Below are 9973 nucleotides of genomic sequence, written 5' to 3'. Positions count from 1 at the left end.
ATCGGAGTACAGACATCACTTTGTAGGCGGAGCTTTCTTTGTTTACTTCCAGGACAGACTTGTCATACGAAAGATGGCTTTTTTAGACAGAGTAAAAGTGTTAGTTTTGGGAGATTCAGGTCAGTAATTCCATTGATTTCTAGCCAGTTTGATATGGTTGTCTTTGATGTATGTACAGGCTGTGCGAGTAACGGTTAAAATGGTGGTTACCTCGCTGAATCGCCTATACTACTGCTGTTCATTGGTGTGAATGTGGCTAGTAGCTGTCACTTTCAGCTAAGGTGGCTAGCTGGCTGGCTAACATAGTTGGATACTCAGTCAGGCGTACGTGGTTTCTATCCTGATCTAAAGTCAGTAATTGGCTTATGAATAGGCATAAAATGACGTCCAGTGCTTGACGTCCTTGTGCTTTGACAGCTCACTGTCTTGTGTTATGTGTGACAGGTGTAGGGAAGTCGTCACTGGTCCACCTGCTCTGCCAGGACCAAGTGTTGGGAAACCCGTCATGGACTGTGGGCTGCTCCGTGGATGTACGGGTAAGCAGGAGGGCCACAGCAAACTCATTCACTTCTGTACTGTGTACCTAACTTAAGACCAACTTTGAATTGACCATCTCGAGTAGAATAGATCGTTATATCGGTTGTGTTGCCTTGGGCTGCCTGTCAGCATCATGGAAATCAAAGACTCAAGTACCCCCACACGCGTTGTCGAATGGCTAGCTTTTGGACGGAGTAGCTGGTTTACATCGGATATTTGGCAAGTTAGTCTGCTGGCAAGTCAGAGGTCGCAAGTTCGAGACTCGGGTCTAAGAAACTTGAATTCTGTGCATCACAACAAACACTGTCCCTCTACGATAGGTCCAGGACTACAAGGAAGGCACGCCGGAGGAGAACACCTACTACATTGAACTATGGGATATCGGAGGATCTGTGGGCAGCGCCAGCAGTGTGAAAAGCACCAGAGCCGTTTTCTACAGCTCTGTCAATGGTGAAGTAACTTACAGCACTGTGTGTGTCTCATTATGGAATAAAAAGCAGCCTATGGCTGGTATGGATCACTCAAGGGTCATGGTATGGTTGTTTTTGTATTCCTACAGGCATCATATTGGTGCATGACCTGACCAACAAGAAGTCGTCCCAGAATCTCTACGGATGGTCACTAGAGGCCTTGAACAAAGACTCATCTCCAACGGGGGTCATTGTCTCTAATGGGTGTGTGTGTCTGATCTGCTGCAGTTTATTTGTCACACAGAATACAGCCGTAGAGGGTGCAATGAAATGCTTAGGGCAAGTTAGCTCCTCAACAGTGCAACAAAGTAATAATAATAAAGCAATAACATAAGGTAGCTAAAGTATTTAGCAGCAGAAAGACAAGTGTTATCAAACGCTTGGATGTACTACATGTCTAGCGTGTTGAACAGAATCGTACCCTTCTGTATGTACTGTAGTAACACTGTCCCAATGTCCTCCCTTTTCCTTGAAGTGTATACTTGTACACTTCCCCACATGGATTAAAAAGCATTTGAATGGTGTCAGTATGGGCTCTTACACCAATCTTATGCTTTTAAATCCATGTGAGCAAAAGCACAAGTGTACACTTCAGGAACAGACTAGATCATTGTGACCTAGCAACAGATTTAATTCAGTTCTTGCTTGTTGAATAGAAGTGTCCACTCCATACTGTACTGTATAACCACATTAGATCAGATTAGATTAGATTAGATTAGATCAGATTCAATTTTATTGTCATTGCACAGAGTACAAGTACTGAGACAACGAAATGCAGTTTGGCATCTAACCAGATACATGCAAAATCTGTGCAAAATACATGATATTGTAGACAGTGCATGGTATTACAGTATAAGGTATTACAGTGAGTTTAAATAAATGAATATAATAAGTGAATATACATGAGATGAATATCAATATGTATAGTCAGTACTCCAACCCTTGTTTCCTCCCTTGTCTGTGTGTCTGCAGGGATTACGAAGGGGGGCAGTTTGCTGAGAACCCAGTGCCTCTGCTGCTTATCGGCACCAAGTACGACCAGATACCGGAAAACAAGCGCAACGACGTCCTGACCAGGACTGCCTTCCTGTCTGAAGACTTCAACGCCGAGGAGATCAACCTGGTGGGCATCCCACAGATTTGGGTCGAATAGTATTTAAAGTACTTTTACAATACGTTTGGAAGTAGCCTGTCTGGAGTGCCAGATATGCAGGAGTTTGCACTTTTGGGTCTTTTCCATTGTGCCAGGCAAACTCAATCAAGTGCAGAAAAGAATTTGGTCTGGAGAACTGTCGGTCACCTCAACTGGCCGACCAGTCACCTGTGGCCGACCAGTCACCTGTGGCCTACCAGTCACCTGTGGCCGACCAGTCACCTGTGGCCTACCAGTCACCTGTGGATGTCGAATTAGCAGTCGCTCTGTTGGATACAATGCTGTGTGCATTGGGCATTTGTAGTGGATTAAAAAAAAATAAAAAAAATAAAAACATATTTAAAAAAATAATAATAATAATGTAAAAAAGGATTTACAATGCCAACTGCAATACAGTTACTCAAGTATACCCAATTAGCTATTGAATAAGAATAATAAGGCCGTAGAAATGAATCTGGATGATGATGTGTTATGACTGTTGAATGCAAAAACACAGCAGCCGTACGTTGTAAAGACTCCAGCTGCTGTTAGCGTTGAGGTGTGTGGTTTAGGTCATGACGTCTCTCCTATCTCTCGTGAACAGGACTGCACCAACCCGAGGTACCTTGCTGCAGGCTCCTCCAACGCTGTGAAGCTGAGCAGATTCTTTGACAAGGTGAGTTGCTCAGAAGCCCAGAGGACAGCTGTGCACTGTAGCTTGCTGAACTGTTGTTGAAAAGGCCTCCAGAATGATAGCTTATTTTTAATGTTTGTGCATTTTCCATGGAGGGTCTTTTGGATGTACAGTTTGCATCCATATTCCAAAGATACTATACCTCATTTCAAGAGTGCTTTAACATGCATGTAGTGCATTACAAGGGTATTACACCTTGTAACCTAAATGTGCCTCTAGACAGTGCTTTTGCACGCGTCTATTACAGCTGTATTATTACCTGTCATATTCTTCTAGGTCATAGAGAAGAGATACTTCACCAAAGACCCAAGTCAAGTACGTTTTCGTCCTTTCAGTTTCCATAGTAAACATTAAACATGTTGATATCAGTGCTTTAGATGCTCTGAAGAACAAAACCCTCTCTCTTCTCGCTTGTTCTTTCCAGATGACAGGTTTTACAGAGAGGAAAAGGTTCAACTTCAAAAGCCTGCACTATGACTGAGCTGCTGTCAGCACTGCACTGGACTCTGTGGTCTCAACCACACCTGTTTCTGTTGCAGACTGAGAGCCTCACTCCACTAGTCAACCACAGTTGCACCTCTCTCTCTCTCTCTCTCTCTCTCTCTCTCTCTCTCTCTCTCTCTCTCTCTCTCAATGTTACCCCTGTCTAAAATGTTGGAGGTATGGGTATTTTAAGATGTTTGAAATACTATGGGTTGCTAACTCACTTGGGGTGGAATCCTAACTCGAGAACCACGTGTGTCAGTCTAATCATTGACGTGAATGCAGAGTTTACACAAATGTCGGAGTTCCAAGTGCGGATCTCTTATGATTCCACCCTTGTTGAAGAAGTTGTGTATACAACTGTTTGTGGTTAATACAGGATGTTTGTGAAAGGAATTAGTAATTGTATAGCAATTGGTTTACAAAATACATTATGTTTTCTATTCCAAACAAATGATGATTCATGCAATTGTTATTTTATTTCTTTTTCTTTTTTTTTTGCTATATCAGTAAACAGATTGTATAATGTGTGTATGACATTTCATACTTTTCACATATAAAAGAATACTATGACACAGTAGAGGTTTAGCTTCAGAAATGCTTTTGATTTATTTTCAGTGTACTTGTTATAAAAGCGGTCATTGTACAGCATAGACCATATCACTTTTTGCAGTAAGTACTGCATAGCTACAACAAATCAATCTGCAATACTGGTTATACATTGAATAGAACAATTAAAACATTGAATAAAATACCTTTTTTGTGTGTTTATCTAGGCCCTAGGCAATGCAATGGGCACTAATAACTTCACATCAGCTCTCTAGGTTCTATGACTTTGTTATCTATGTGTTTATGCAAAGTTGTTATTAGACGGTGTTAGACAAGTTGGCACCATATCCATGTAACACCTCAGTAATCCAGGGCATAAAGAAATGGATCCTCATGTACACATTGGGGTACTGGATATCGTGATCGCCATTTGCATTATAAGCAACAACACCGTATGCCTTTTTGTTGCAAACAAGAGGTCCACCTGAATCTCCCTAGAAAATAACACAAGAATTAGTAAAGGGACCTGCAGAGCTGGGACAGGACAGATGGGGGCAGTAAATGGTTGTTGTCGTGTACAGTACTGTAATGTAACAATGAAGTAAATACTTATAATTACAGTATTTCTAACCACAACCTATTTTGGTTGTCGTCAATCTATGATAGGATAATAAGTAAGTTACTAAAAATATGATCTAAATGAAATGTAGTTAGTGTACCTGACAAAATCCTTTTTTTTCTTCAGAACGAGTGCATATCATTTGTTTGGGGTCGAAGTACTTCTTCCAAAGGTTCTTGCATTCAGAGCTTTTCTCCATGATCATTTTTACCTCCCTCAGAATGTCCACTGCTTTGGAGTTTGATCGCATCATGCCCCATCCAGCTACAGAGCATTTGATGTTTGCTGGGATTTCTACATTCTTCTCTTGTAGTCCAATGACCTTCACAAACTTGTTCAGTTTAGCGTTGGGCTTTAACTGTAAAAGCAAAGCAATGAATGATTTAGAATATGTGGTAATGTTATTGATGGGGTGGCAGTTGGCTTTTTAAATATCATCGATATAAGCATTACTACAGATAAACCAGGATGTTTAGGGGCGGTTTCCCAGACACAGATTAAGCATCGTCCTGGATTAAATTACACTTTCAATGGAGAATCTCCATTGAAAATGCATTTTAGTCTAGGACAAGGCTTAATCTGTAACAGCCCCTAAACTTCCCTGGTTATCTGTAGTAATAATTGCAGAGAATATATAGTGTATAACCCCCCCCCCCCCCTCAGGAGTATCCTTACATGCTTACAATATTGATTTAGAAGACAAGCCCAATCTAACTCCCTCAACTACCGTTAAATGAAAAACAAGAATCATTCATGAGAAACCATTCAGTCATGAGAAATTAATAATTGTCTAGATATTTACCTTCAGTAGCATGATGTCATACGTCAACTGGTTATATTGCTGGTGTAAGGGATGGCGATGGTAATGTGCCACCTGAATCCTCTGCTGACTCTTCTCCTTCTTGTTTATATTGTGTGCTCCAAGCACCACCGTCAAAGGATGACTTCTAAAAACAAATTAAATATGGCAACAAGATGTGAACATCAAATTTATAAAAACTTTGAGGAAAGGGCAAGTACAGTATTAAGTTTTATGGGGCCCTCAGGAGCATCATTGCAACCAACACTAGAACACATCATTATTTATTTGGACCCTAAAAGAAAAAAAAAAAGGTTCACTTCATGCAGTGTCCTGAGGTCAAGACGAAATCCTTCCGGATAAGCATCCCTCCACAGACATGGTGTCCGTTGGCCTGGAGAGAGACCATGTAGGGTCGCTTAGCTTCTTTACCTCCTATGATACCACTCTCAGATGCCCCTTGCATGGGAACAGAAAGAAGGACATGCATTTATCAGCCCATTCACAAGTACACAACTAAAAGTGCAAAGAAGTATTGCTATAGAACTGTTGATAGATGTGATGTGAGCAGAATGATTAATGCTAAAGCAGCTTGATGCTCTTATTCCCAGGTATGTGTCAATGCCGTAAAGTCAAAATCTTACCGGTGAGGGAGAGGAGCTGGCAGAGGAAGATGACATACAGGTACATGATGGTTTCACTTGGACGTGCTGAAAGAGACTGCTGGTTCTTGGTCTCTGTGTCACCTTTTCTACCTCCCACCCACCACACAGGAAATCATGAGGTGTTGTCGTGCCAAAGGTGGTTCATGTAGACTGCAGAGATAAGTCTTACACCTTTTCAACCAAGACTCAAAATGTCTCTCTCGATTCCAGTTAACCTGAACCCCCCCCCCCCCCCCTATCTGAATTGGGGCTTTAGGTCATAGAAAAGATACCACCAGAGACCCAAGTCAAGTGCGTTTTTGTACTTTTGTCTCCTTTATAAACAAAGGAAATCGGTCATGCCATGTTGATGTCAAAACCTCTTATCAGATCTGGACATCAAAATAGAAGAGAAACGCAGAAAATGATTCAACTTTGACGGTGGTTGAGTTGGTTGTCCTGATCGGCCCATGATGCAAAGCAGCAGTATGCCTCTTTCTCTTTTGCAGGGTCTGTGGTTACTACGTGCTTCTGCTAGAGACCCTCACTCCACTTCTCATCTCTCTCTCTCTCTCTCTCTCTCTCTCTCTCTCTCTCTCTCTCTCTCTCTCTCTCTCTCTCTCTCTGTCTCACACACACCCACACACATTGGTGGTCTCAGGTGATTCACACTGAGAGCAGAGGAGTTGTGGAAATATCTCACCTTGTAAACAGTGACACACATCTGTTTATATTCTCCCCCTAATTACCAATAACAAGCAGCAGGTCTAATCAATCAACAATGTTTATTACAATAAAGGACTTTTGCATAATATGTGGTGGAAGGAAGCATGATACAGTGAATGAGTGTGATTGTTCATGTGAATCCTGTGGCCGTTATTCTGGCATCAGCAGGTGTGTGTCACCTTTTCTCCCCTCCCACCCACCACACAGCAAGTCAAGAGGGGGTCAGTCGTGTCAAAGGTGCTCTTACAGAGATCTGGATATCAAAATAAAATGTATCAACAAAATTAATCAAGATGACATGTTTCAAATACAGAAAGTTATCCAACTTGGATGGTGGTTGAATTGGTTGTCCCCATGTTGCTCTTTTGCAGGGGCGGTCAGTGGTTGCAACCTGCTTCTGCTGCAGACTGAGACCCTGAACCCACTCTCTCTCTCTCTCTCTGTCTCACACTCTCCCTCTCTCTCTCTCTCCCCCGTCTCTGTCTCTCTCTTTCTTTTTATCTCTCTTTCTTTCTCTCTCTCTCTCTCTCTCTCTCTCAATGTTATCCCTGTCTAAAATGTTGGATGTAATGTTGTTGTTTTTTTTGCTATATTAGAAAACAGATTGTATAATATGTGTACAACATCTCACACTTTTCACATATAAAAGAATACTATGACACAGTAGAGGTTTAGCTTCAGAAATGCTTTTGATTTATTTTCAGTGTACTTGTTATAAAAGCGGTCATTGTACAGCATAGACCATATCACTTTTTGCAGTAAGTACTGCATAGCTACAACAAATCAATCTGCAATACTGGTTATACATTGAATAGAACAATTAAAACATTGAATAAAATACCTTTTTTGTGTGTTTATCTAGGCCCTAGGCAATGCAATGGGCACTAATAACTTCACATCAGCTCTCTAGGTTCTATGACTTTGTTATCTATGTGTTTATGCAAAGTTGTTATTAGACGGTGTTAGACAAGTTGGCACCATATCCATGTAACACCTCAGTAATCCAGGGCATAAAGAAATGGATCCTCATGTACACATTGGGGTACTGGATATCGTGATCGCCATTTGCATTATAAGCAACAACACCGTATGCCTTTTTGTTGCAAACAAGAGGTCCACCTGAATCTCCCTAGAAAATAACACAAGAATTAGTAAAGGGACCTGCAGAGCTGGGACAGGACAGATGGGGGCAGTAAATGGTTGTTGTCGTGTACAGTACTGTAATGTAACAATGAAGTAAATACTTATAATTACAGTATTTCTAACCACAACCTATTTTGGTTGTCGTCAATCTATGATAGGATAATAAGTAAGTTACTAAAAATATGATCTAAATGAAATGTAGTTAGTGTACCTGACAAAATCCTTTTTTTTCTTCAGAACGAGTGCATATCATTTGTTTGGGGTCGAAGTACTTCTTCCAAAGGTTCTTGCATTCAGAGCTTTTCTCCATGATCATTTTTACCTCCCTCAGAATGTCCACTGCTTTGGAGTTTGATCGCATCATGCCCCATCCAGCTACAGAGCATTTGATGTTTGCTGGGATTTCTACATTCTTCTCTTGTAGTCCAATGACCTTCACAAACTTGTTCAGTTTAGCGTTGGGCTTTAACTGTAAAAGCAAAGCAATGAATGATTTAGAATATGTGGTAATGTTATTGATGGGGTGGCAGTTGGCTTTTTAAATATCATCGATATAAGCATTACTACAGATAAACCAGGATGTTTAGGGGCGGTTTCCCAGACACAGATTAAGCATCGTCCTGGATTAAATTACACTTTCAATGGAGAATCTCCATTGAAAATGCATTTTAGTCTAGGACAAGGCTTAATCTGTAACAGCCCCTAAACTTCCCTGGTTATCTGTAGTAATAATTGCAGAGAATATATAGTGTATAACCCCCCCCCCCCCCTCAGGAGTATCCTTACATGCTTACAATATTGATTTAGAAGACAAGCCCAATCTAACTCCCTCAACTACCGTTAAATGAAAAACAAGAATCATTCATGAGAAACCATTCAGTCATGAGAAATTAATAATTGTCTAGATATTTACCTTCAGTAGCATGATGTCATACGTCAACTGGTTATATTGCTGGTGTAAGGGATGGCGATGGTAATGTGCCACCTGAATCCTCTGCTGACTCTTCTCCTTCTTGTTTATATTGTGTGCTCCAAGCACCACCGTCAAAGGATGACTTCTAAAAACAAATTAAATATGGCAACAAGATGTGAACATCAAATGTATAAAAACTTTGAGGAAAGGGCAAGTACAGTATTAAGTTTTATGGGGCCCTCAGGAGCATCATTGCAACCAACACTAGAACACATCATTATTTATTTGGACCCTAAAAGAAAAAAAAAAAGGTTCACTTCATGCAGTGTCCTGAGGTCAAGACGAAATCCTTCCGGATAAGCATCCCTCCACAGACATGGTGTCCGTTGGCCTGGAGAGAGACCATGTAGGGTCGCTTAGCTTCTTTACCTCCTATGATACCACTCTCAGATGCCCCTTGCATGGGAACAGAAAGAAGGACATGCATTTATCAGCCCATTCACAAGTACACAACTAAAAGTGCAAAGAAGTATTGCTATAGAACTGTTGATAGATGTGATGTGAGCAGAATGATTAATGCTAAAGCAGCTTGATGCTCTTATTCCCAGGTATGTCAATGCCGTAAAGTCAAAATCTTACCGGTGAGGGAGAGGAGCTGGCAGAGGAAGATGACATACAGGTACATGATGGTTTCACTTGGACGTGCTGAAAGAGACTGCTGGTTCTTGGTCTCTGTGTCACCTTTTCTACCTCCCACCCACCACACAGGAAATCATGAGGTGTTGTCGTGCCAAAGGTGGTTCATGTAGACTGCAGAGATAAGTCTTACACCTTTTCAACCAAGACTCAAAATGTCTCTCTCGATTCCAGTTAACCTGAACCCCCCCCCCCCCCCCCCCTATCTGAATTGGGGCTTTAGGTCATAGAAAAGATACCACCAGAGACCCAAGTCAAGTGCGTTTTTGTACTTTTGTCTCCTTTATAAACAAAGGAAATCGGTCATGCCATGTTGATGTCAAAACCTCTTATCAGATCTGGACATCAAAATAGAAGAGAAACGCAGAAAATGATTCAACTTTGACGGTGGTTGAGTTGGTTGTCCTGATCGGCCCATGATGCAAAGCAGCAGTATGCCTCTTTCTCTTTTGCAGGGGCAGTCTGTGGTTACTACGTGCTTCTGCTAGAGACCCTCACTCCACTTCTCATCTCTCTCTCTCTCTCTCTCTCTCTCTCTCTCTCTCTGTCTCACACACACACACACACA

General features: G+C 41.4%; 3 protein-coding genes across 3 annotated transcripts; 1 reads left to right on the top strand and 2 right to left on the bottom strand.

The window, feature by feature from the left end:
• The first annotated feature begins 45 nt into the window (after window positions 1-45).
• rabl3 (RAB, member of RAS oncogene family-like 3) lies at window positions 46-3893 on the top strand. The gene is made up of 8 exons (XM_083682550.1): window positions 46-119; window positions 445-536; window positions 858-987; window positions 1097-1211; window positions 1980-2130; window positions 2744-2815; window positions 3110-3148; window positions 3258-3893. The coding sequence occupies exons 1-8, from the start codon at window positions 74-76 to the stop codon at window positions 3312-3314; spliced, it is 702 nt and encodes a 233-aa protein (XP_083538676.1). The 5' UTR covers window positions 46-73; the 3' UTR covers window positions 3315-3893.
• A 7-nt stretch (window positions 3894-3900) lies between these two features.
• LOC310813507 (granzyme B-like) lies at window positions 3901-5988 on the bottom strand. Its single transcript, XM_083682549.1, has 5 exons — window positions 5928-5988; window positions 5604-5742; window positions 5287-5431; window positions 4585-4842; window positions 3901-4359 (listed from the first exon to the last, which is right to left on the bottom strand). The coding sequence occupies exons 1-5, from the start codon at window positions 5971-5973 to the stop codon at window positions 4183-4185; spliced, it is 765 nt and encodes a 254-aa protein (XP_083538675.1). The 5' UTR covers window positions 5974-5988; the 3' UTR covers window positions 3901-4182.
• Window positions 5989-7323: 1335 nt separating this feature from the next.
• Window positions 7324-9409, bottom strand: LOC310813659 (granzyme B-like). Its single transcript, XM_083682723.1, has 5 exons — window positions 9349-9409; window positions 9027-9165; window positions 8710-8854; window positions 8008-8265; window positions 7324-7782 (listed from the first exon to the last, which is right to left on the bottom strand). The coding sequence occupies exons 1-5, from the start codon at window positions 9392-9394 to the stop codon at window positions 7606-7608; spliced, it is 765 nt and encodes a 254-aa protein (XP_083538849.1). The 5' UTR covers window positions 9395-9409; the 3' UTR covers window positions 7324-7605.
• Between the last annotated feature and the right edge of the window lie 564 nt (window positions 9410-9973).

The sequence above is a fragment of the Argentina silus genome (assembly GCF_951799395.1).
Source record: "Argentina silus genome assembly, chromosome: 12".
NCBI lineage: Eukaryota > Metazoa > Chordata > Actinopteri > Argentiniformes > Argentinidae > Argentina > Argentina silus.
The sequence above is the reverse complement of the archived record's forward strand: the minus strand, read 5'-3'. Positions and strand labels throughout refer to the sequence as shown.

Coding starts and splice junctions, on each gene's coding strand:
- LOC310813507 (XM_083682549.1), bottom strand. CDS start 5,973: ATGTACCTGTATGTCATCTTCCTCTGCCAGCTCCTCTCCCTCACCG. Junction 5,743..5,927: donor CCAGCTCCTCTCCCTCACCG/GTAAGATTTTGA, acceptor TTCCCATGCAAG/GGGCATCTGAGAGTGGTATC. Junction 4,360..4,584: donor AAAAAAAAGGATTTTGTCAG/GTACACTAACTA, acceptor GTTATTTTCTAG/GGAGATTCAGGTGGACCTCT.
- LOC310813659 (XM_083682723.1), bottom strand. CDS start 9,394: ATGTACCTGTATGTCATCTTCCTCTGCCAGCTCCTCTCCCTCACCG. Junction 9,166..9,348: donor CCAGCTCCTCTCCCTCACCG/GTAAGATTTTGA, acceptor TTCCCATGCAAG/GGGCATCTGAGAGTGGTATC. Junction 8,855..9,026: donor ACCTCAGGACACTGCATGAA/GTGAACCTTTTT, acceptor ATTTGTTTTTAG/AAGTCATCCTTTGACGGTGG.
- rabl3 (XM_083682550.1), top strand. CDS start 74: ATGGCTTTTTTAGACAGAGTAAAAGTGTTAGTTTTGGGAGATTCAG. Junction 988..1,096: donor TTTCTACAGCTCTGTCAATG/GTGAAGTAACTT, acceptor GTATTCCTACAG/GCATCATATTGGTGCATGAC. Junction 2,131..2,743: donor ACGCCGAGGAGATCAACCTG/GTGGGCATCCCA, acceptor TCTCGTGAACAG/GACTGCACCAACCCGAGGTA.